Genomic DNA, 27,730 nt, shown 5'->3' on the forward strand with positions numbered 1-27,730 from the left:
TTTTGCAAAAGTGTATCATCCAGATGAAGATTCTACAGTTGCTGAAGTGATTGGGATTGATGTCAACTGAGGTAGATGAACAGCAAGTGCTCATCATGAAAAATATCAGTGCAAATATGGCAGTGGGACCAAATGCATGTTGGTCTGTGCACTATGCAAATATGCAAGAGAACTGGCAAGTCAGATGAAGTTATTTAAATCTAAGTCTCAATTCTAGCAATATTCCAAGGGAATGGAAAGAGGATAAGATAATTCGATTACCTAAAAAAGAGGAACATCTTCTTGCCTTTCGTGAAGTCTCAATAGCTACAGAAGATATAGAACATATCAATGAGACTTTGCATAAGCAGACAATAGTTGCAATCAGAATGCATTGTAAATTACCATTCTACAGAGAACTATTGATGTGACTGGAAAGATCTATGTTAGAAGATCCCACAAGAACAGGTAATACTCCCATACCATCACTATCATCTCAAGAGAGGAGCAGTGCCAGTACAATTTCATGTTTTTCTTCATGTATCCCTTACAAAATCTCAGGATCAGCCTCCTCTCCCTCAGTATAGGTACTTCATTTTCATTGAATGAAGGTGCTATCACAGTAAAGATGAATAATTTGGAGGTAGAGTTTTTCAGGCAACATCCACATTCCCAGTTAGTAGAGTATCTTTAATCCAAGAGGAAAGTGAGAAAGCATCTTTATGCCCAAATGGAAGCGTTATATAAAAACAGAAGCATTTCTGCTAGAATAATATTGGATGGAGCATCTCCTCCTGTAACTGAGATGCACAAGGAGTTTATCCACTTTTGAAGCAATGTCTTTTCCACTCTGCCACCATACCTATCTGATTCAGTCTTTCCTTCTATTTCAAGGTCCATTCCAGAAGCAATTTTTTTTTTTTTTTGGCCACATGTTGTGCAATAATAATAATAATTTCTTTTGATGAAATATGGTCATAACTTCCAGCTACTTCATCAGCTGTGGGACTAGCTAGTCCTGCAGTACATATACGTACATATGTACTGCAGGACTAGCACGGTTTCTTATATGTACAATACATACATATAAGAAACCACGTAATTCCGGATTCACGTAAGTCGGGGTATGACTGTATTATATATTCAAGATACCAAGTAATTTTATATAAACTTGGTTTTTAATCCTATTTCCCAAGTAAGCAAACAGACAAGTAAGTCAAGTTTGTGCCTACATGGAGTGCAAATCTGAGGCAACTCATGGTAGTGTCAGTCTGAAGGAACTTGTGGTAAAGGTGGATTAAGTTCTGATCACTTTCCTTAGTATTTTTCCCTTAATGTAAAGCACATCCTCTTGCAAAGATGTATGATGTTATGCATTAAAGGCAAAATGTTTAGGTAAAATTCATAAGCTCTGCATTACTTCAACTTTAGCATTGTCAGGTCTAGATCCCACTGACGAGATCTCAATAAAGATTGAAACTGGTATTGGTAGTGACCATTGCCTTTAATGCATAGCATCATACATCTCTGCAAGGGGATGTGCTTTACATTAAGTGAAAAATACTAAGGAAAGTGATCAGTTCTTAATCCACCTTTACCACAAGTTGCCTCAGACTGGCACTACCACGAGTTGCCTCAGACTTGCACTATGTGCAGGTGCAAACTTGACTTACTTGTCTGTTTGCTTACTTGGGAAATAGGATTAAAAACCAAGTATATATAAAATTACTTGGTATCTTGAATACAAATATGAGAAGCTATTCCTGGAATCTGCCTTAGCCCTGAGAAACTTTCCAAACCTCAGAAAATTTGGGTGCATGGAACTTCTTCAAATCTGGGAAGCACTCATCCTCAGATCTTCAGCCCAATGGCCAAGACCACATAATTAAGCCATGGGGGGGGGGGGGGAAGCATATAGGAATCCTGGCCCTACTTTGATTACCTTTCTTCAGCCTCGTTTACCCAGTGCTAGTGTTTGTGTGCACATATCAATGTATTTTGTGATCCCTCATGATGGCAATGTAACATTTCTGAAATATAGTACGTATTAATTAAAGTTATTATAATTAATATTTAGTATGCATTGCTATTTCCTGAAAAATAATAGTTAGATTACATCTATCCAGATTACAGAAATTCTCTGTCTCCCACTTCAGAAGTACAGGTATCCCTCAATTAACGTGGTTAATTAATCCCTCGATGATGTTACTGCGTATATCAAAATTGCGTTAATCAAATCTAATAATCAATGGAAAAAATTACAATTCATCCATGATCATATGTACTGTATTAATAATTTATATGACACTCTTTTAGGAAAGATAAAAAATGAATGCAAAGTAAATGTTTAATAAATACTTGTACCTACATTATTATTATTATTATTATTATTATTATTATTATTATTCCTGATACCTCCAAGGAGTCCGAAGACTCATCGCGGGAGGACATCTTCAACTGTCTCTACATCTTACCTCTACTACGAATCAACGCCATCTACCGCCCACCTCCAACACTACCACAACTAGTAATTTTTGTCTGTAAATTGCGTGTGTTCTGAAGGGCCGATTTGTATGTATGCGGGATGAAAAACCCGAGTTTCCGGGAGAAAAAACCCTGCTACCTCCGTATGAGATCGGCTAACTCACCATCGATTGAAATCGACCAGATAAAGATTCCTCCCGTCGCGACGAGAATCGAACTTAGGCCTATTCCAATCGAAGGGCGCAATGTACCGTCGTTCTTTCCAATTGCGCTACGGAGGCGCTGCAATTTTTTATCAAAAGAAATTATGAAGAGTCGTTTGAACAGTTCTAGTTTTTTTCTGATCGGCATAAATTCTACGATAACAAGCAAAATGACTCTCCAGACCTCGGCAAACAAGCAATAAAACATAAAGAAAAAACACTGCAAATATAATACATAATGGTACAAATTAAGTGGATATTGAATCCAACATTATTTCATAGCCAAATATAGAAACTACCAGAGTTTCGTGCCGAATATATAGAAACTACCAGAGTTTCGTGCCGAATATATAGAAACTAAAAGTTTCGGTAGATGCAAGCATAAACAACCTTATGGGCAACTCGTAGTAAAGGTGGAGTAAGTTCCAGATCATTTTCCTTAATATATCCATAATGTAAAGCACATCTCCTAGAGGATATGTATGATAAATAATCCTTTGGCTCTATCTATTTCAGTAATACATGATGGTTTATTTATTTTCAGTTACAATCTAGAAATTATTGAACAAAGAATAAAAAAACCAACAACTAAACCATACTATACTGGCATCGGAGGTCGCGGTATCTCTAATATACAATTTACTGATATCACAAACCTTTACATAACATGTGTTAAACCAAACTGACAGCAAAAAACAGTGTGGAATATCACCCGTAACATATGAGCTACTCATGACCTCCAAGCTATACACTGAATTGTGTAAGAATATTTATATTAAACATTTTGTATCCGTCAGATCAGCTGCCAGCTCCGCTGGGTTCAAGGCACGTTAATCAAAACTCTTGTTGTGTATATCAAGGGATTGCCGCAATTATTTTCGCCATGTTAAGCAAAATCACGTTAAGCAAGGAATACCTGTATATCCTGCTGTGCCTAAGACTTCATGTATTACAGATAATTACTGACATACCTCTGGATGAGTGCATGATGGAAGGACACTGATTACAATGCCACAGATGGACAAAGGAGATGGGCTTCAATGCTGCACCATTTACTCAGTGAAGTTGCATTACAAAAATCTAAACACATTCTCTCAGAATCAAAGGATGAAAAGTGGTACTTTCTTCCTGTCTGGTTTTGAATGTATATATTTAATTGACAAGAACTAATGATCTGCCGACTCAAGCTTATAAGACATGGCGAAGAAGTGATGACAAGAACCACAGATTAGATTTCAAAGTACAGAAACTTTGGCTCACATTATTCAATGTTGTTATCGCACACATGGAGTACATGTTGGAACACACAATGCAATCGTGAGGGTTAGAGAGGTTGAAGAGCAAAGGTTGGATAATGGCAATAAAACACCACTGTAGGACTAACATTGGATTATGAAAGACAGACCTTGTAGTAAAGAGAGAAGATCAGTTAGTCATTATTGGCATACAAGCAGTGGCAGACTGGTTAGGGTGTCAGCTAGCCTGATGGCAAGTGGGCCCCCCTTCAACATTAGACAATATGTTAAGAATGTTAATGACTTTTTAGTAGCTTGAAAATATAATAGAAGTTCCAATATTATTACTGTATGCAACTAAAATTTACGCTGTATTACTATTTTAATAAAATCATTTTTCGAGGATACCTTATATTTAAGAATATAATAAGTAACTCTGAAAAAATAATTCTGATTTGAGTCATGTGAGGCCGATGCATATGTTACATAGGCTTGGATCTTTAATATTGTGACTGCACAATGAAGCTTAGCTGGGAATCCCAGCCTGAGATCATGACGTGCTGCCGGAGTCAACTTTGTATCAAGCTATTGCATATATTGCAAAGACACCAAATATATTTCATTGCATCAGCCTCAGTTTGAGTGTACTTCGTCAGCTCTTCACCTTGTGCTTGTTGTATTTCATAAATATTTTCATATACTGCAGCCTTATGCCCTTTAATTTAAATATAATGTTTTTTTTTTTTTTTCACTGTATAAAATTAGTATAAAAATACTAGATAGTAAATATATTTAAGCTGCAGTCTCAAATAATAATATATAATGGTAGCTTGCTTTGCAAGCATAATTCGTTCCGGAAACGTGCTTGTAATCCAAAGCACTCGTATATCAAAGTGATTTCCCCATAAGAAATAATGGAAACTCAGATGATTCATTCCAAAACTCAAAAATATTCATATAAAAATGATTAATACAAAATACATATATATCTTCGTATACCTTTTTATATTTTTATTATTTAAATGTAATATACATAAAGTAATCGAATTTATTAATTACATTACAATTACATATTACAGTAATTGTATTGGGTAGGACGACTTTCATTGTCACTAACGGAATCACTGCTATTTGTTGACTCTTTTTGTGCGACTTTCACAAGGAACCTATCCAATGACACTTGCTTTTGCTTCTTTTTGAGGATTTCACGGAAATATGACATTGCATTGTCATTAAACAGACTCACCAAAGAGGACCTGCATGTAATGTAGGTCCTCTTCGGCATCTTTTTCCAAAAAAGCCAAGTCTCTTCGCAATTAAAAACTTGTTGCGGCAGGTAACACTCGGAAACCATGAGCGAGCTTCTGGAACTCCGCAACGAACGCCTCAGCTGCCTTTGGTCTGAACTCGCAGCTTTTCCGTGCCTCACAACACTATGGATGCCACTTCTCCTCTTAAAGTTATCAAACCATCCCCTGCTCACCTTGAAGCCTTCTTCGTTTTCTGCAGACGTACCTGGCAGTTTACTTACGAGGTTGGCATACAATGTCTTTGCCTTCTCACAGATCAAGTTCTTGGTCACAGTATCACCTGCTAGTTGCTTCTCGTTTATCCACACCAAGAGCAACTTTTCTACATCTTCCAGAATATGCTGCTGTTGCTTTGATACTCTCCTGACTCCTTTTGCTACATCTAGCCCCCTTAGTTCTTTCTTCTTTAATACTGTGCAAATCATTGACGTAGACATCTTATAAAATCTTGCGATGGCGACCACTTGCATACTTTGTTCGTGCTTCCCGACGATTTCCTTCTTAACTTCCACTGTAATCATCTCCTTCTTCTTACGCCTTCCTTTTCAACCCTTTTCTTCATTATGGCCATTGTCGTAGCATAGTTAATAAAGAACAGTCACTACATTTGGACACAAAATAAAAAAATGCTTTACACACACGTGGTCACAACGCTAGCACGAATGTTGACTATACGAATGAGGTATGCCGACTGACACCGAGCATGCGAGACGATTACCCACAATCCCGAGCGGCTTGTGATCGCATGACACTCGGCAGACAAAGCGTATAGGTAATACTTGTATTGCAAGACCTCGCTCGTTTATCAAGTTAAAATATGTTAAAAATTTTTGCTCGTCTTGCAAGATACTTGCAGACCAAGTTACTCGCAATCCAAGGTACCACTGTATACGCATAATGCAAGTTCATTAAATAATGATGCCTTTTATTTACTCTACAGTTAAAATTACTGTGATTGTTAAAAATTGTAACTAATAATAGATGCATCTATAAAGTATATTTCCATTGATGTGTTCTTGAGGCGTAATTGTAATCATAGATGTTCATTTTTCCCAATGTGCATTATTTTAAATTAATTTTTAATTTCAGGAATATTACACCTACCAGCATGGAAAAGAAAAGCACAAATCTGCATCACTGAAAAGCAAAGAGCGACAAGAAGCAGAAAGGCATGAATCAGCCAAGTGATGTCAGTCTATTACAGATTTTATAATACCACAATCGCCGTCCATATCAATGTACAGTTCCGCAACAAATAAATCAAGAAGCAAGAAACAATATTCATGGTGATGATGCAATGACTTGTGAGTTACAAGAACAGGAAAGAGCTACTTCGAATGTAGAGACAAATACAATAGCATCCTTTACTCACCAACCCAGGCCCAGTACTTCTTCTGGCTTCATTGTTCCAGTATCTTTACTATTGCAACATCTGAACACGTAGCTTCAACTAGTTACAGGGAATCAGATATACCTTCAGGCATAAATGACTTCATTTCTGAAGCACATCCTATAAATGAACCTACACAAGAAAATGAAAGATCAACTGCTTGAATTTTCTAATATCCATCACGAACAAATCTGAAACAGTTTTTTGCTGAACATCCATTTCAGCCACTTGATCTGCCATTTGATGCTCGTTTGTACGACAGGAAAATTATGAATGACTCAGTCCCAAGAAAATGGCTAACATATAACAAAAAAATAGGTGCTTATATTGTTCATACTTGGCCTTTGAGTCTCCCAATACTTGTAATCCATCACCCTTTGCACCATTCATTACTTTAGTGACTACAGGCGTATTAGCCAGAGCTTGGCTTTATGAATCGACAACATGTCAGAAATGTTCAGCAATTTATCAGTGTGGTTAATGATGGCACCTTAGATAATTTTTTGCATCATCACTAATTAAAAAGAAAGAAGAAGTGTTGAAGCAGAGGAGTATTGTCATGAGGATTATAGCCATCATAAAGATGTTAGGCAAATAAGCAATATCTTTTCGAGGTCACAGAATGAATCGGCCTACACTCTGGATAATGAGGTTCTGAATTATAGCAATTTTTTAGCTACAGTGCAGTTGATGGCAATTATGGCAGTTCGCATTTCTGCAGTACAAAACAAGTCTACACAAAGAATCAAATGATTAGAACAACAAGGAAAGGCTCAAAGTAAAGGCCGTGGCGGACTTGTTACATACCTGCATAAAACAACTATTAACATGTTAATCCAAATTATGGAGAATGTGATAAAAAAAAGTAGTTGTGAAGTTTCTCAAGAAAAATATTATTCTATTCAAGTTGATTCAACACAAGATAATTCAGCTATCAATCAGTTTAGCATTATTATTTGGTATGTGCTTAAAGGGTGTTATCTGTGAGTAACTACTTTTCTGTTATCTGTGAGTGACTGTGCCAAGTAATGATGGCACAGGATAGAGACTTTTTGATCTATTGACTGAAACATTACAGCATCTTAAAATTGATCCCAAAATAGGTTTATCTGATAGTACAGATGGAGCTGCAAGTTACCATGGCTAGTATAATGGTTTACAAAGTAAAATTACTGATGTGGCTGATCAATATGTTCATATATGGCATTACGCCCATGTCTTGAATTCGGTGATAACTGAAACAACAAAATGTTGCATGCCTGCAGTTTCTTTTTTCAATTTGCTCCAGAATTTAGCAACTTTTGTGAAAACATCATACATGAGAATGGCTGTATGGATAGAAGTTGTTGGAAAACATCTAGGACAAGAAAAAAAATGAAACGATTAAATCTAATTGGTGAGACAAGATGGTCACAAAAATCCAATGCGGCAACAACTATATTTGGACGTTTTGATGATGCCGCTGTCAGTACTTTTGTAAATCAATTGACATGCTTATCAATGATACAAGATTCGGACAAGTTTGATGCAAAAACAAAACAAGAAGCAAATGTTTTACTTCAATTGATAGCATTTACTTATTTGTATATATTTGAAACTACAGCCCCGTTATCAAGTTATTTACAGACAAGTGGTTTAGATATGTTTACAGGGAGTTTAATAGATTCGGCTACAACAAAGTTGAAGGAACAGACAAGAACATTTGATAACATTCACAGCAAGGCATTGGAATTTGCAAATAAATGTAATGACAAGATTTCACAGCTGAATATGGATGAAAATCAAACATTGAAAATTGACTCTTTGGAAACAGCATTGCCAGTTAAGAGGCAGAGGAAGAAGAAGAAAAGAATGGCAGATGAGCATATAGATGATGAAGGAAATTCCTCAGAATCTCTACCTGAGCTTCAAGTAAATGTGTTTAACCAAATAATGGACTGTACTGTCCAGTCACTAGATTCACCCTTTGTACAACAGAAAAAGTTGTATAAAGATTTATCCTGCTTGGACCCAGCAAAGTTTAAAACGACTGCAGAGAAGGACCTTGAAGATGAAGCATTGGAAGGTATTATTAAGCTGTCTCCACAAATCAGCAAAGATCAAGTAATATTGGAATTGTTTTCTTTTGTTTCGAACTTTGATGTATTAAAGCTATTGCTTATGATTGATGGTGAGAATATGGATTCTAGTTGCAACAAGTGTAAAATTTGTAGTACTTGCCCATCGTGTGTACTAAAAATTCTGGCATCCAACAGACTTCATGACAAGGCATATAACCTTTATGAACTTTATAAAGTCACTGCACACTATCAAGTTCAATGTGAGAGGACATTGTCAAAGCTAAAGATCATGAGGAGAACTTGGAATCATACATGTTGCTATCCATTGAAAAGGAATTGGTCGATGAATTGGATGCAGAAGCAATTATTGACAGATTTGCACAATCACCTAGTGAATTCAAACAATTGCTCTTAATATAGTGGACTGCATGAAATATGTTTTTGAACTGCCTGATAATCTGTAAAATGTTCAGTACAAGCAAACTATTTAAAAATACCCACCATTTATTTAAAATTAAAAAATTCAATTATAACAATCTGTATTTACATTTAGTAACTACTGTATAATGCCAGTAATATGTACAATACATGTATACTATAATTACTAAAAAACGTACATTTATTTCGTCAAAATTTTAATTGTAACTTTTTTTTCACTTATGTATTTTTTGAAAATTTTAGTTATTTCTTATAAAAATTAAATGATAGCCTTATAGTTGTGGGTGCCCCCCCCCCCCCTTTGTCCTGTGGCAACCAATATTTTTAGGCCCAGTCCACCTCTGCATACAAGTTTTGGGTGCTAGGCAACCACTCACTACCCTTCATCAAGAGCAAGCTGCCTAATGTGATGAAAACCAAGACTTGTTATAGGTACTTCAGAAAGAACACTATATTGTATCAAAATTCACCTCTGTACTGTATCCTTTAAAGATGTATGGTGTCAACAGAGTTATATGGACTTACTAAGCTACGACCTCTCTCAGACTGATTTTGAATCCTTGCACAGCACACTAGTGGCATGGAGAATTTACCTGAGAAAAACTTCTTGAATTTTCAGATCTGGGGCTGGATGGCACAAGATGTTGTGTGTGTGAGTGGGGTGGGGGGGGGATTAATATCTCAGGGGTGTGATGAAAGCATTAAAAAAGTTGGTTAAAAGTAAAATCCAGAAGCAGGTAGATAGAAATATCATACTCTATGGTGGGCAGCATGGCTTCATGAAAAATGGGTCCTGCTTTAGCAATTATTCACTTATAATACAGTGATAGGAGAATTAGATAAGGAAAATGGCCAAATTGGGGGGGGGGGATACACCAAAGAGCAGTATATGGTGGAATGGAATTTAGGAGAATGAGGTTACTAGTGGAGTGCCTAAGAGTTCTTTACTAAGGCCACTACTCTTTAATTCATATATTAATGATATAAGGAAATATTAATAATCTAAAGAAAGAATTAAGGAGGTATTCAGTTATTTACTGATGATGCAAAATTGGGAAGGGCAACAGTTGATAAAGATGATGTAGATATTCTATAACTATGATTTAAATAAACTGGCATTATGGGTGAAAGATAATAGTTGTCATTTTAATGTTGCAAAATGTATAGTTATGCACTTTGGGTTGAAAAGATTAAATTACATATACTGTATCACATTGATAGTACAGTAAAACCCCGAAGTTACGCGGTAGGTGAGACCAACAAAAAGCGCGTAACTCGAATTCGCATAACTGGGGGTATAATTTTGCATATAATTTATATATACAAACATACAGTTGGGACCAAAGATTTACAAAAACACCTATATTTTTTAAGAAATATAATCATAACTGTAGTTTTTCGTACATAAAAAAAAGAAAGTTATTTTGATGTCGATGGTTTCATAAAATCTAATAGATTCATCTGACAGCATAATGTCTTTTCTTGTCATGCAAAATTTCTTCGACGCAAGCTAATGATTTTTTTTATTCCTTGCCTTGTGGCTACAATTTGCTCCTCGTTAGAATCTATGTCCTCCAAAATCTGTAAACCTTTCTGTTATGATTGTTCTTAGTGTGCATTCCTGTAGATCGAACTTCTTTGCTAGCTCACAAATTTTCATTCCGCCTTCAAAATCCTTAATAATGTTGAGTTTTGTTTCCAAAGTCCATGTTTTTCTTTTCTTGCTAGCAGTGGAAGAATCAGACTTGCTTCTTTTGGATGACATTATTATTTTTTATGTGATAAAATTTTTATCAAGAACGTAACATTAAACAATCGCAAGGTTTGTAGACTATAAAAATCGTGTATGAATGGAGGCCGCGCGAAACACGTCAGTGCTTGTTCACAGCATGTGCGACACTGGCGAATGTGGCCAGTGCCTGAAAGATATGACTAGTGGTAAGGCGTGAAGCGGGACGGGAATACGTACATATAAGAAACCGCATAACTCCGGATTCGCATAAGTCGGGGTATGACTGTATTGGATAGCAGGAAATTAATGAAGCTAGGAAACTAGGGTAATGGTAGGCAGATAGAGATGCTCATAGACCATAGAGCAAAATTTGGTAAATCAGCTCAAAGGATTACTTGGATGTTGAAAAATGCACTAAAAGGTATTTATAAGGATATGAATCGCTTGTGTATTGAGTACTGTCAACACCCGGGTGTCTCAGGGGATCAGGAGGTGGCAGGAGAGGATTCAGAGACAAGTGACTAAGCTCGTCACAGGTCTATGGAATGTTCCCTATGAAAATAGGTTGAATGTGTGGGGGGTGCAAAACTTAGTTGATAGTCAAGAAAAGAGAAGAAACGACAGAAACTTATCTATAAGATTGACACAAAGGAAATTTTTCATTACATGACGAAAACTGAGAGAACTAGGGGTCACCTCTAGAAGTTGCTTAAGAGTGTGGTTAGTAAGGTTGTGCAGACTACACTGTTTGGAGAGTGGTGAATGGAGCATAAACTTTTCTTGCAGAATTAGTTGCGAGTGTCCCAAACAGTGAATGAGTTTAAGGAGAGGTATAATAGTCGTTGTGTATATAAAGATTAGTGTGGATCTCCCAGGATGAGTCTTCTGACTCCATGAAGATAGCCGAATAATAATAATAACCCGCAGTTCACCTGTAAAATCTTCTCAACTTTAATTCTTTTTTTAAATCTTTCTTATATATTTTTATTTCCAATATGATATTATTTATCCTGCTTAAAACTAAGTGATGATCACTTCCAATTTCAAATCCCCTATATACTCTTCTATCCTTAATCAGTGAAGATATCATCATCAATGAAAGCATAGTCAATAGGATTATTCTCTCTCTCTCTCTCTCTCTCTGTGTGTGTGTGTGTGTGTGTGTGTGTGTGAATTTGTTCACATTTTGATGTTGAAAGTGCTAGTGATGATTAACACTGTGTTAATGTAATGATAACTAGGTTCATACGGTTAGCCTAGTGGCTTTGCGCTTCACAACCATATGACTGGGGAAAGAGTGTCCCCGGTTCGATTCCTGTTGTAGATGAGGAATTTGAGGATCTCCCTCAGCGATAGCTAAGTTAGCCGGTCTTGGGCACGGGCAGTAGGGTTTTTTCCACCAGTTTATCTGGCATTTTTCATCCCGCAAGCAGGCAAACCGGCCCCATGAACATACACTACTACAGCCAAAAATAATCCCCCCAGCGGCAGGTCGGTTGGGAGTGGTACTAACAAGAAGTCGTATCTAAGTAACACGCGGACCCTGCATAGGAAGCAGGAATAACGTGCAGTGAAAGAAGAAGTGTAATGATAACTAGCCATATTCTAACTAGTCATGACTGCACTATTTGCATATAAAGGCTAAAAACTTCACATCAATTGCCTTAGTATCCTATAATGCAATGCACATATCCTTATGAACATGTATAATGTTTTGCTTCGAAATGACTTCACAAGCAAACTTGTTTGCTTACACTTGAATAAAAGATTAAACTAAGAATGTAACTTCTTGGCATCTCTAATTTATAGTATAGCCAAGTGGAAAAACTTTCAACATCTATCTCTTATCCAGAGTATTTTAGTAATAAGGCATGATGCCTTTTGACTACTTGTATATGGAAATATGACTTCTGCTTTACTTCAACCTTGGTATCACTTCTGGGTCTGGCTCCCACAGATGAGAGCTCAATAAAGGTCAAAACTAGTCTGGATAGTGGCCCTTCCCATAATGCAAAGCATTATATGTGTCCTTAAGGATATGTGCATTGCATTATGGGATATTAAGGCAATCGATGTGAAGTCATCAGCTTCTATATACAAGTAGTCCAGTCTTGAAGTGACTCCATGCACAAACTTTGTTTGCTTACACTTGGATAAAGGATTAAACCAAGAATATAACTTCTTGGCATCTTTAATTTATAGTATAACCAAATGGAAAAACTTTCAACATCTTTCTTCATTTTGAAATTCGCCCACATAACTCCTATTGGAAGTTGTCAGTCACAATCAGGAAGTTCATCTTTGTGTATGGTGTTGAATGCTACTGCTGCTCCTTCCTTCTCCTGATCACTCTTGCCTAAATAGAACATCCTATATTAGTGGGATCGCACCTGTTTTAGACTTTTTTTTTTTCAGTAACACTCATTATGTTCATGTGGTACTTCTCTAGTTCTTCTGCTAGTTTGATCTCTTTTACATTGACATTTATGTTGATGGTGCCTATTTTGAATTCTACTGACAATGAGTTTGCTCCAGTGGTTAACTTTTCAGTGTTTGTTCTGACTCCCTTACAAAAAACAGTTGAGACTTCATTTAACATGACAACATACCAACTATCATGAAATTTCATCATATTACATATTTGAATCCAGCCAATACAGAATACAGAATGGTCTGCTAAGTCCAAAACTTCCAGCCCATTCTATTTGTCTTTAGTAACCTGTGGATATTATATTGACTTTACTTTGACTTTATAATGCATAATATATCAGGAGTAAAACTTGAACAATTTTAAACCTGAACAATTTGATGAAAAGACTTCATTTCACTTCATGGTTTATTCTAAGACCAAAAAAAAAATTCTCACAATTCACTAGCTGGCAGCAGCTTTAATTTTAATAGCAACTTTTAAAAGGTATCCTTTGCAGATTTAAAATCTTAAGTTGTAACATTAATAAGAGGCCTTCATGGTGTATAGCTGAGTTGCCTTACATTTTAGTATATCACATCTGCAACAAAAAGGGAAATACACACACATGTGTAAAAATATATAGATCAGGAGATACGGCAGCACTTCATTATCTTAAGATATTTATAGCTTATAATGTTTATGTAGACTTTCAACCAGTAAAATCAATTATAAGGGGAAATACATTGGGTTTATTTGGGCATAATAATATGAGAAAATGATAACAGACTAGTTTCACTGCAGATACTTGTGGCTTCATCTGGTTTATGATAAAAAATACAATAAAAGGCTGACGTAAACTATGACATTGTTAAAATACAGAACATATAGGAATCGTTACAATATTAGTTAAAACTGGAAACCACATACATTGTGGGAGCTGGCACAGGCTAGCATATGTTCAGTAATGTGTTCAAGATGGTTGGCTGATAAGCTCAAGTCTGACATGCAGAAAGATCTAATGAGCAATTTCCAAATATCACCAGAATCATTCCTTGGTTCCTTTTGAGTGTGCCTTGTGAATGGATGACCATAGTAGATTCCTTTATGTTGCAAGAATTGAAGTTGTCCTCTATGTAAGGTATGGAGCTCTTATCCCATTCAATGCTATAATGAGTATGGAAGAAGTGAAAAGCTAGGCCAGAGGTGTCTTCTCTGTTGTTATTAATATCTCCAATATGCTCTTTCTGTCATATTTCCAAACTTCTAAATGCCTGCCCTGTGTAAGAAAGGCCACAAGAACATGGAATATTATAACCAGGGTGTTTGTAGAAAGGTTTGTGGTCTTTAGCAAATGCAATAAACTTAATATAGTCAAAATAGGTTTGAAAGCCACTCTTATATCATGATATTTGAAGAGACTGGTAATCTTGAGAGCTACCAATATAAGGGATGGAAAGGAAACAGAAGTTCTGTAGGGAATGTTGGGGACATCAGACTGAAGCCTGTCATTCTTCCCTCTTCATTTCAACCTTCTAAAAACAATATCAACTCCTCAGAAAAAAAGAACAAGGATACTGTAATATTAAAAGCTGACAAAGGCAATTCAACTGTCATATTGAATATAGCTGATTATATGACTAAGATTTCACTCTTACTCTCAGATTCTGCCAATTATGATACATTACATTATGACCCTACATGGACAAATCATGAGGAGACCAACAATGCGTTATGAAACATGCCTGCATGTTGCCTACAGATCTAAAGAAAAAGTTGAAATCTATAAACCCTTTAACTCCAAGACTGGTATTCCTTTTCAGATGATCACAGATGGCATTAGTTCACCTACTTATTGGTTATCAAAACATCTCATAAATCTTCTAATTCATTTAAAACTATGGGAAATTTCAGTCTTACCATCAGACATTTTAGCTAGTTTTTAGATATTGTATCTTTGTTCACTAATGTTCCAGTGGATGAAGTCATGGAACTTATAGACGATCTGTTCCTTCCTTCCTTCCTGACCTCTCAGCATTTTAGGGCATTATCTCCACTCAAGTTATTTCAGATGGAATGGAAAAGTTTGCAAAAAAAAAAAGCTATCTGGCATTGCAATGGGAAGCCTTCTATTCCCCAATGTGCTGACTTATTCATGGAAATCTTGGAAAAACATTTTCTCACATCTACAAACAAGAAGTCTTCAATTTGGTGGCGATATGTAGATGAAGTCTTTATCATCTGGAAATACAATACTGCTGAGTTGCATGATTTTCTTTTGTCTATCAACTCCTTTCACCAAAAAGTTAAATTCCCTTTGGAATGTGAAAATGAAGGAAAATTATCTTTCCTAGATGTCTTAATTTCAAAAAAAAAAAAAAAAAAAAAGAGAAGCCAAACAAGGTTTCTCTCTTAGTGTATACCACCAACCCATTCATACAGTTATTATTTACACTCATTCTGATTACATCATACAACTCAAAAACTAGGTATTATAAATATGCTCAAAAAAGGGCAATCTGTGAGCAATGAGTATTCTAAGAAAATGGTATGAAAAATACTATTCTCTACTCATTCTCCACAACCAAATCCCATTATTCTCTACAGAACTTCTGTTTCCATCGCTTATATCAGTAGACTTTCTTCAAAATTGCCAGTCTCTTCAAATCTCATGACAAGAGTGGCTTGCAAACGTATTTGACTATACAAAATACAATAAATTTTGTATAGTCAAAATTTATTGCATTCGCCTAAAGACCACAACCCTTTTTACAAACATCGTGGAGTTTATAACATTCCATGTTGTTGTGGCCTTTCTTAAATAGGTGAAAAATTTAGAAGCTTGAAAATTAAACAGAAAGAGTATATTGGAGACTTTAATAACAACAGAAGACAGCTTGCGCCTAGCTTTTCACTTTTTTGCAAACTCATCATAACCTGAATAGAATAAGAGCTTCATGCCTATGTACAGGACAACTTCACTTCTTGTAACATAAAAGAATCTACAATGGTCATCCATTCACAAGGCACACTCAATAGGAACCAAGAAATGATCTTGAGTGATATTTGGAAATCAATCATTAGATCTTTTTTGCATGTCAGACTAACTTTTCAGCCAAGTATGTTACAGACATTACTCAACAATAGCTAACCTGTGTCAGCTCCCACACACCACATTGTTTCCATTTTTAACTTATATTGTAATGGTTCCTATAGTTCTGTATTTTTGTAATGTTATAGTTCACATAAGCCTTTTATTGTATTTTTTTATCTTAATCCAGATGAAGCCACAAGTATCTGCAGCAAAACTAGTCGGTTATCATTTTTTTCAAATTGTTATGGTCAAATAAACCCAATGTAGTTCTTCTTATAATGTTTATGAAATACTGCAAAAGAAAAAAGATAATTCCTAATAACTGACTATGATAACAAATAATAAGGTTTTTATTTTAGTTGAGTATCAACAGTAGACTATATAATTGCACAATAACATACCTTGCGGTTAGGACTAAGATTTGCTGCTGGAATTTGTAAAGTAACTTTAAATTCTGTCTGCTTGCCTATCTCTTCACCTAGGAAGTTGGCCTCACGGACTAAGGCATTTGCTTTGATTATATCTTCTCTTAATTTAGCTAAACTTTTCTTGAACAGCTCATCTCTATGAAAAGTAAATATGTGCAGATAAGCAAATAAATGCTCTTAAATAATGCAAACAATATTACACTACATGCATTGTCTGCTGAATAGTTTGGAATACAGGGTGCCATTCTTCACTTAAAATTAAAAAAATAATTATGTGTTAACTTAAGAACCATATTATTTACACATCATTATGCACATGATATAGTGAAATAAACTCATTAAGTGCTAAAGTGTCTGAGCCACTGAAGATGCAAAAAACTTACTCATTCTTTTGAGCATCACTTTTTTTTGCATCAGCTTCTTTCTAATGAGAAGAAAAAGATTTGATACAGGTGGTAGCAAACTATGTATGTTCAGAATAACCTGCATGTGTCAATGTGGTTTACTTAATAGGCATGCAAAGGATAGCCCAATCTTGTTGTTAGTTATTTGGTTATCTTTTGAGCACTACTCTTCTGTGGGTTGATTTGTTTTAGAAATATTCATGGGGAAAAAGTTAAGAGTTTTAATTTAATAGGGCAGAGAAAACATAGGACCAAAATGTTGGGAGGGGAGGTAAAAATTACTAGACAAAGCATAGGCTCCTGGTAGAGAGTGACATTCTTAAAAGAGACTAATGCATAAATTTGTGAGTACATGGGGACAATGTTGGAGCACTGGTGGAGATGAATGGGCATTTATTTAGTGAATGACGTACATATCAAAAGTGATATGAGAATGAATACGTGAAACTGTTATATAAAACAGAAAAGGCATCATAGTTTCAGAGATTTAGATTTTTCAGGTTTAAATTAATAAAGCTTAACAAGTTTAACATCAAAATAGTCTAATAAACTCCAGGATAAGAGAATACTGGCTAGTCACTAACAATATGATTAGGAGCTGTGTTTTACATTATGGGAAAATATTAAGGATAGTGATGGAGCTTGCTCCACCTTTGCTCTGAGTTGCCCTAGTGTTGTACCACCCAGGTGTAGACTTACACTTGGACTTGCCGATAGTTCTTCGGCATGAAACTCTTAGATTTCGATCTCCGAGTTTCGTATCCGGCTTTAAAATAATGAGGGATTTATTATCCCCTTAACTTAATTTACACCGCTGGAAAAATAGCCTCTTGGCTCTTTATCGTAGTAATAATAATATATGGGTACACCGGTCTGACAATTCCTTAGTAGGGGTATATGTAAGTTCGGTTCACTTAAACCTTGGTATTATCCAGGTCTACCTACTCACTGATGAGACCTCAATAAAATTTGAAACCGGTCTGGGTAGTGACCTCTCCTCATCATGTAAAACAGTAATACATCTCCTAGGAGCTGCGTTTTACATTATGAGGAAATATTAAGGATAGTGATGGAGCTTACTCTCTTTGCTCTGAGTTTCCCTAGTGTTGTACCACCCAGGTGTTGCCTTATGCTTGGACTTGCCGATAGTTCTTCGGCATGAAACTCTTAGATTTCGACAGATTTAGATCTCCGAGTTTCGTATCCAGTTTTAAAATATGGTTAGTGGTCTAGGCTAAACTATAACAACTACAGTTACAGAAAGTCAGTTTTCTATTTGTGAAGCATCTGCTTACATCCCCCACATGACCAGTTCTGACCAAGTTAAGTGTAGACCATAGATGTATCAGGTCAAAACCCTTTAGTTGGTAGCTGGATCAGGAATAGTGACATGTAAGTTGATGTTTTTGTCAGTACAGTTTCCAGATTGATGTGATATCAAAGGTTTCATACAACATTTGCACAGCAGTTCTCCAGATTTCAGTTTATGAGTAGATGAGAGGTCTTCATTTATAAGCAAGCCACTGTTCTCAATAATTTTATTCCACAGGTTGCCTAAAGCCCTCTTCTTCCAATGTAGGAGAAGCAATATTATTAACAGTTGGAAGCCAATAAGTAGATGTTGATCTTATCATTCCAGAGAGAGAGAGAGATCTCAAGTTTTAGTTGAGATGTAAACCAGGAAGGTGCCACAATATTGCCAAATAGTGTGGCTTAACTTAAATTAACTTAACAAAACACATCTGTTGTGTGTAATGTACTAGCATTTACATCCTATGAAGCCTACAAATTTCTGCAAAATGTTAGTTTTTTTTTTTTTTTTTTAATCTGAAACATGCAAACATAACCAGATTAATGAGGGATATTGATATTTTGTGTCAATTTGAGAGTAATACAAGGCAGGCAGTTGGGGATGGCTGGGTTAGCTTTTGTAAAATCAAATGTATGCATGGAAAGACTAAAAAAAAAGGAGAAAAGGACATGGTGTACTTTTGAGTTTTATATATGTACGTAAATGTTTTTTTTTCAGGGTGAGCATACTTGCATTTCACTTCAAAAAATGGTGTTATTATTACTAGAGAACCTTGATGGAGTCAAAAGACTCACTTTAGGCTCCACAGAGTTTATCATGCTACTCAAACTAATTCACTGTCTTCATTCTAGCCACTTTCTAAGACAATGTACTCCAAACATCCATCACTTTCAAAGTAAAAGTCATAATTTCTCAACTTCCTAGAATGGCCCAATGTTCTTACTACATACAATGAAAAGATCCCCAGCAACCATCCTCTCTAGATAACTCCCAAAAACTTAAGGACAGTTCAATCATATCATCTCTTTATCTCCTGTACCAAACATTGTATATTCCATCCTCAATCTACTCGGACTTTATACTCATCTGCTTGCCTTTCAAGCATACTGAAATATTCCATCGGTCCCCATGGCAGCAAAATTTAAAATTTGAAAATGAAAATATAATATGATTATTTTTTTGAAACCCTATTTCAGGCCCCTCCCTTTATCCTGGGCCCAGTGCTGTAACTAGGCAAGTGCAACCGGTGCACAGGGCCCAGGATAAAGGGAGGGGCCTGAAATAGGGTTTCAAAAAAATAATCATATTATATTTTCATTTTCAAATTTTAAATTTTGCTGCCATGGGGACCGATTTTGTAATGTTTTTGGTTAAAATTAAAAATTAATCAATCCATTTCCATTCATGGGCCCTGTGCAAAATAAAATTTTGCACAGGGCCCATGAAAAGCTAGTTACGGCACTGAGTAACAGTTCCAGTATGAGCCCTGTGAAAACCCACTTGTAAACTACTCCTTTTTGATACGAACTGTCCATAAGTCATAAATCACTAAATTCACTACAAATTTATTATCAACCTAACCTGCTTCTACCTGTCAAATGCTTTTTCAAAATCCATAAAACACAATATATGAATTCCCAACACTCAGTATTCTAGTTACTTTATTTTATTATAAAATATGATAAGATTACAAATGAGAGTGCTCTTTAAATAAATCCATGCTGACCTTGATAAATAATTTCTCTTATCTGCTCTATATCTTAAAAACAAAAGAATTAGTTATTGGGTTATGAAGAAATGGGGGGGGGATGTCAGAGCTCTTTCATGGCAAGATGACAGGAAAGAGATACAGAGGAAGACCAAGGTTTAGGTGAATTGATTCAGTTAAAAATGCCTTAGAAGACTGAAATGTTACATACAACAATACTTATATGCTGTCAAGTGATAAACTAATTTGGAAGAAAATTGCTGACAGGAGATTAATAATGTAATCTTAATCATATAGTGCTGTAATAGTAGCCTGAATACCTCTTGAGGGTAATTGGAAATATCAGGAAATTGCTGATGATATAAGTTACAACAATGAATTTTTTAGGTGATGCTGAAGAAATTTGTCAATATATGACAAGAAGAAGGAGAGGACATCAGATCACCCCTAGAAACTGTGTAGGACGTAAGTCAGTAAGGACATGAGGGCTAGATTTTTTGCTTGGAAAAAGGTCGATGAGTGGAATAGGTTGCAATAGGCAGAGTGGTTTCAGTGAATCTTGACAAATCACTCACGTGTTTTGTCAAGAATGAGTTCATGGAGAAGTATGATAGGTACTGTGTGCATAATTTGAACTGCAGGATGGGGAAAAAAGCACATTTGAGGCTGTTTGGTGTGAGATACAATCTAGCAGAACAAAATATACAATTGGGTGCTGCTATAGACCGGGTGATGGAGTGGATGGTGGGAATAGTATGCATAAGCAAATAGAAGAAATGAATGGAAGGAGGGTAATTATTATGGGTGATTTCAATTATGGTAACATTGACTGGAAAGAGGAGAGGGCACATGGGAGGAAGGAATTGGATTTTATGCAGTTATTAAGGGACAACTATCTACGGCAACATGTATTGGAAAATACCAGGGGGCAGAGAGTGCTGGACCTAGTAATTGCAACTGAGAATGTAGCTGTAACGAACATGACCATGTTGCCACCAATTGGTGAGAGTGACCATAAGGTCATGACTTGGGAGGTGGCTAAAGGAGTCGAATTTACAATTAAGACAGGGTATATGTGGAATTACCGGGCTGGTAAGTATGACAAGCTTAGGTGTGTGCTTGGCTCAATGCCATGGCATGTAAAACTGCAAGGGCTGGATGTTGATGGTGCATGGGAGGTGGTTAAGAACTGTTTGCAGGAGGCAATGGTTGACTGTATACCAAGAGTCCGAATAATAAATCAGGTAGGGGTTAAATGGATGAATAACACTATTAAGCTTGAGCTGCAAAAAAAGAAACAATTGTGGAGGGAATTTAAGGAGAAGGGTGACCATCAGGTGCATGAACAGTATAAAGCTCAGGCCAGGATGGTAACAAGGGTGGTAAGAAAAGCAAAAGCAGATTACGAAAGGAAATTGGCCATGCAGGCTAAAGAGAATCCCAAACAGTTTTTTCAATATGTTGCAAGTAAAAGGAAAAATGCTCATGGTAGAATGATCTTAAAAAATGCTGAGGGTAGGGAGGTAACTGAATCAGTCGATGTTGTGGAATTACTGAGCGAGCACTTTGCAAGAGTATATCATCCAGGTGGTGGCTTTGCGGAAATGGAGGAACCAACAGCTTATACTGGAATTGTGATGAATGAGGTAGAGGTAACTAGTCTATTACAGAACCTCAATGTCAATACATCTGTGGGATTGGATGGTATACCAGCTCGTGTCGTACGTGAAGCGGCCAAAGAATTGTCAGTGCCCTTGACCATTGTGTTTAATTTGAGCCTCAGGACTGGGTCAGTCCCAAGGGGGTGGAAAGAGGGGAAAATAGTTCCACTGCACAAAGGTGGTTCCAAGGCTGCTGTTGAAAATTACCGGCCAATCAGCATAACAGGAATCATTATCAAGGTCTTAGAGAAAATAGTCAAGAGGAAAATACAAGATTGGATAGAAGAAAATGGGATACTGTATCGGGGACAGCATGGTTTTGTGAAGGGTAGGTCATGCCTCAGTAACTTGCTCACGTATTATAACACAGTGACGGCTGAACTGGATAAGGGTAATGGGTTTACAGTGATTCTACTGGACCTTGCTAAGGCCTTTGACAGGATACCACATGGAATTCTAATCAGTAAATTGCAGCATATGGGAATGGACATAGGGTTGGTGAGATGGATAGGAGGGTGGTTGACGGAGAGATATCAGAGAGTGGTTTACTCAGGAGTAGAGTCCACTAGACGGCCTGTGACTAGTGGTGTACCACAAGGATCTGTTCTGGGACCACTGCTGTTTAATTTGTTCATAAATGATATAGGAAAGGATCTGAGAGGAACAGTTCATTTGTTTGCGGATGATGCGAAGTTGGGTAGGGCAATAGTGAATGCAGATGACGTCAAAATTTTGCAGGATGATTTGGATAGATTGGAGGTCTGGGCTAGGGAGAATGGATGTCAATTTAATGTGGCAAAATGTAAGGTTATGCATTTTGGGGTGAAAAGATGGGAGGCAGTTTACTGCATTGGTGGAACCGTGCTCCAGGAAATTGATGAGGCACGAGATTTAGGAGTGTTGGTGGATAAGGAATTGAAATTTAGGGGACACATTGCAAAAGTGGCCAAATCAGCTCATCAAATCACTTGGTTGCTGAAGAATACGTTGACAAGCAGAGACAAGCAGGTTATTGTTCCTCTGTATCGAGCCTTGATAAGACCTCATCTCGACTACTGTGCTCAGATTTGGTCACCTAGGTTTCTTCTTGATGGGGAGGAGGTGGAGAGGATCCAGAGGCGAGTGACCAAGATGATAGCAGGTCTGTGGAATGAACCGTATGAGAACAGGTTGAGGATTTGTGGGTTGCAAAAATTGGTTGATAGGCGGAGGAGGGGAGATATGATTGAGACATTCAAATTACTGAAGGGTTTCTATAAAATTAATTCAGAAGATATTTTTGAGAACAGGGCTGGTTGTGGGAGGACTAGGGGACATCCATGGAAACTGGGCAAAAGTGTGGTTAGTAAAGGTGTTAGAGCTGGGTTCTTTACTTTTAGAGTAGTGAATGAGTGGAATGCGCTCCCTGAGTCTGTGGTGGATGCTGTGACAGTGAATGAGTTTAAGGCGAGGTATGATAGATACTGTATGAATGTCGAATAGTTGTGATGAAAATGATTTGGGGCCTCCCTCGATGAGTCTAATGACTCCCTGGAGTTGCCCGTAATAATAATAATAATAATAATAATAATAATAATGGTTAGTGTGGCTTACCATGATGAGCATTTGAACTCATTGGTGGTGATAGTATAATAATAATAAAAATGCAAACTCTACAGCTATATGTCTCCATTTTATCACAACCATTAGTCAACACCATCTTGTTTTACTTCCACTTGTTTGGAACTCCTTTTCATTCAAGATACTTTCTTAAGTTTTAAAACAGGTATACCATGAGTAGACAAATCGATACAAAATTAATAACGGAAAAAACTCATGTACAAAGATTATTTAATAGTATAATTTTCGCCTGTGTGTGTGACAAGCATCTTTAGTACATATTAAGCTCAAATTAAACAATAACTGACAATTCCAAAAAGTGCCACCTAAGTAGCTGGTGTAAGATAACTAAATAGGTCAATAAATTTCCTAAAAATAAAAAAAATAAAAAAAATAAATTTAAAAAAAATACAATAAAAATTTAGGAAAGATTAGCTGATTTGTAAAGTACTATCTCCCATAAAGGGGATAGACGTAAGCCATCGGATCTGTTTAAGTTAGGAGAATGAAGTACAGTTTCACATGCTTCTTTATTAAGGTGTTCCATGAGGAACTGACTTTTGTGTTTGGTGAAGATGTTTAGTGAAGATGACATGTTCTGCAAGTCCAAACTTTTCAGGTTTAAAGTATTCAATATAAGATTGGTGTTCTTCTAGCTGAATAGAGGCAGATCTTCCCGTTTGTCCGAAATAAGATAATCCACAAGAGCACGGAATCTGGTAGACACCTGGATGTTTAAGATGTGGGAGCTTGTCCTTAGGAGAAGTGAGAAAGGTGGAGATTTTCTAAACGGTCGAAAGGCAACAAAAATATTCAGTGGTTTTAAAACTTTTGCTATACATTCACTGATGCCTTATACATATGGGATAGGAATGCGTGTTATTTCTTCTGGGTTTGAAGAGGAAGACATATTAAAACTACTCAAAGTTCTTTTAATGAAGCAATTCTTATAACCATTAGATAGAAAGGAAGAAGTTATATATAAGTTATAAAGGCCCACTCCTTTTGTCTTCGGACGATCTTTTACAGAAAAAACTACAATATATAACTGAAGATGCCTGTGACACAGGCAAAAATTATACTATTAAATAATCTTTGTACGAGTTTTTTCCGTTATTAATTTTGTATAGATACTTTCTTGAACAACCAAGTTAATGGGAATATCTACTCCTGAGCATATCATTGAAAGCATGTGAAATCTCATTCGGCTTTACCATCCTGCTGATATCCAGAATACTTAGTATTCTAAATACATTAGTTTCATTAATTTCCTCTCTCTCAACTTTCCCTGTCCTTCTAGATATAAAATCTGTTTTGCCAGAATAAAGTACCGATAAAGTAAGCATAAACATTTCTGTCATTTACATCAGTTAATCCTATGTCACTCAACCACCTTCTTTAATCAGTAATAGTCGTTTTTCCATGCTCCTTTCTTCTTCTATAGGCTAAAAAAATGGTAAGGTCATCTTTGTTGGATTTCTGTGTCAGCATCTCTTCACTTGGCTTTTCTTTTCCAACTGCAATGGAAGAGAGATTCAGAAGTATTTGCAATTAACAATCATCTAATACACTGTCCATCTATTAACCAAAATACCAGATAACCCTCTCAACAATCCATCCTTTTCAAACAAGTTCTCTTCCCTGAAAGTTTATTTTTCACTTGGTTAGACAATAATAAATTTAGTTTAATCCTTTATCCAAGTGTGAGCAAACAAAGTTTGCACCTGAAAATATCTTCAGGACTAGGGTAAGGTAGTACAACACCGGGCAACTCGCAACCGGCGAGTTGTCCGGTGTTGTGTTAAAGGAAAGAAAATCATGTGTATTAGAAGAATGTGGACAATTTAGAGAACTTTAGAGAGAATTATTATTTGGAGTAGCTAATTTCCATTAAACAAAATTGTCTGGAAGCGATTACATATATGAGTGTGACTGAATTTAATAGGTGAAGATGATATTGCAGAAAGTATTTAATTGAATGTCATCAGAACGTATAATGTGTAATGAATGAGTAATTTGTGGAAAAGGATTATAGTTTATCTAGTAATGTGTTCTATTTACCTTATCTAGTTTTGTTTAGTATTTTCCTGAACTAACTTAGTATGATTTGAATTAACTTAGCATATACTGATTTCTCTTAGCATGAATTTATTTAGTATGAATTGAGAACATTGAATATATGATACATCATAGTTGTAAATGTCTTGAAATCCCAATAAATATGTTTTATTACTTATGCCTGAGTTGTGCTGATTACGAGATCAAATTACCACTTATAAAAATTGAACCTAGGCAGGAGGGAATAGAAAGTGTTTGGAGATAGATTACAGGTCACGACTGCTAACTGAAATCAATATGGTCGTAACAGAGTGTTTATTAATGTGTATATGCCTAAAATTCTAGGAAAGTCTTCCTGAATAAGAGTCACTAGCTGGTGCAGCTTAAAATATAAATTTGCCAGTATCCGAAAAGGAGACAACCCTAGATAGAAATTTCTTAGGTACAAGTGCAGAATAGATAATAGCGATTATAGAGATAATAAAGGTTAGAAAATAGGAGAAAGCAACGACATAACAGCAATGTTTGTGATTGTCTGTGAAAATACTAGTGGTGGTGGTTGTGGTAGGTGGTGTTAATGTAGTTGCATTTAGTTCTAGTTGGTGGATTGAGTGGTGGAGACAGACAGTTGCAGAGTAGGTGCCCTCCCTCAATGAGTGTTTGGACTCCCTGGAGATGTCAAGTAATAGTAATAATAATAATAATAATAAAAATAATGTATATCCTTATCTCATACTTAATTTATCCCATCTTCCTGTACCTCCTCTACTTCTAACTACTGACTTACAACTCAAATATAGATGAAATATTGCTTGATATAATGTCCCATTTACACCGTATGCGTAGTGTTTTTGAACAGTTTTTTTTCTCTTGGCACCTTGATAAACACAGATGCCACTTTATATTAATTTATTATTTATTTTCGTAGAATTTTTGGTTATGTTTCATAGTCTTTTTCAACATAATAGGAAGGGATAAACATAAAAATGAACAACAATTAAATTGAATGCATACAACATTATATGCACTATCAACTGCAGGAAGATAACTCCAACTACATTATAAGGATTTTTTTTTTTTTTTCACTATATAATTTAAGGAAATTACAACGTGCTAGGATATACATTAAAATAAATTTTAACATACTTCAATATTTTGGCAACGAAATAATGAAGTATATTAAAATGCCATTTTCAAGAACTTAAGTACAAGACACGTACATGCAGGCACAACAAATCCAAACCTACACAAATTTGGCTGCATGAGACTGCCTCAAATTTGGGAAACATACATCAGAAGACCTTCAGCCCAATCGCCCAAGAATACCAACATTGCCCGCTAGAGGGCACCATCAGGAATTTAGGAAAAATAATAGCTTCCTACTTCTTCCTCACTTACTGTTTTGTTGTGCCTGCGTGCACGTGTCTTGTACTTAAGTTCTTGAAAATGGAAACGTGACATTGCCGAAATATTGAAGTATATTAAAATTTATTTTAACGTATATCCTAGCATGTTGTAATTTCCTTAAATTATATAGTGAAAATGCATAACCAACGTCTAAGCCTTTCCACGAGAATTATTAGAATTGAAGGAATAAAATAAAAATTAAATAATTAATTATAATTTTTATGAAACATATGAGTAAGGGATATTATTTAGGATAACTTCCCAAAGTTGAGAAAGTTAGAGACAATTGTTTCTGTTGAGGTTAGGAATGAGAATGTGTGCTTCACAGCTTTCTTTATATAATCTTTCCTGAAGAAAATAACTTTTGTGTAGAACCTTAGTATTATTCCAATGAATAAAATTCATTGGAATAATACTAAGTGGCTAGCTAAACCAGATTTATCACTCTTGAAATAAAATATCCTAATCTCTCTTATCCCGCAGTTTATAAAATCCCTTGTTCTTGAAGCCTGTGTCATGATAGACAGACTGGTCATTCTGCTCAAATTCATCTTGAAGAACATCAAGAATATATTTTACTTCATTCATACTACTTGCACATAAATGGCAATCCGATCCTATCATGCACCACTCTATAAGAAAAACATCTAGCTCTTCTGTCCCCCCCCCACTTGATGGCATTCATTCATTCTTAACCTGCAAGGATGTCATCTTGTCTTTTCCCCACCCTCTATACAATGAAAAATTCCATCTACTGAAGTCCTGTATATGACCCTTTCAAACATTTGTAAGTCTCAATCACATCATCCCTCTTTCTCCCA

The 27,730-nt window shown here is 36.0% G+C and overlaps 1 protein-coding gene across 6 annotated transcripts in view; it reads right to left on the bottom strand.

Annotated features, from left to right (window-relative positions):
- Khc-73 (Kinesin heavy chain 73) overlaps positions 1–27,730 on the bottom strand; it is an 842,240-nt gene that overhangs the window by 334,280 nt on the left and 480,230 nt on the right. For all 6 annotated transcript variants that reach the window (XM_090407555.1, XM_090407554.1, XM_090407553.1 and 3 more), the window contains one exon: positions 16,734–16,896. In XM_090407555.1, the coding sequence (XP_090263681.1) occupies positions 16,734–16,896 (163 nt within the window). The remainder of the gene's footprint in view (positions 1–16,733; positions 16,897–27,730) is intronic.

The sequence above is a fragment of the Typopeltis vanoorti genome, chromosome 17 (assembly GCF_054136105.1).
Source record: "Typopeltis vanoorti isolate ZY-2024b chromosome 17, IOZ_Tvanoo_1.0, whole genome shotgun sequence".
Lineage (NCBI taxonomy): Eukaryota > Metazoa > Arthropoda > Arachnida > Uropygi > Thelyphonidae > Typopeltis > Typopeltis vanoorti.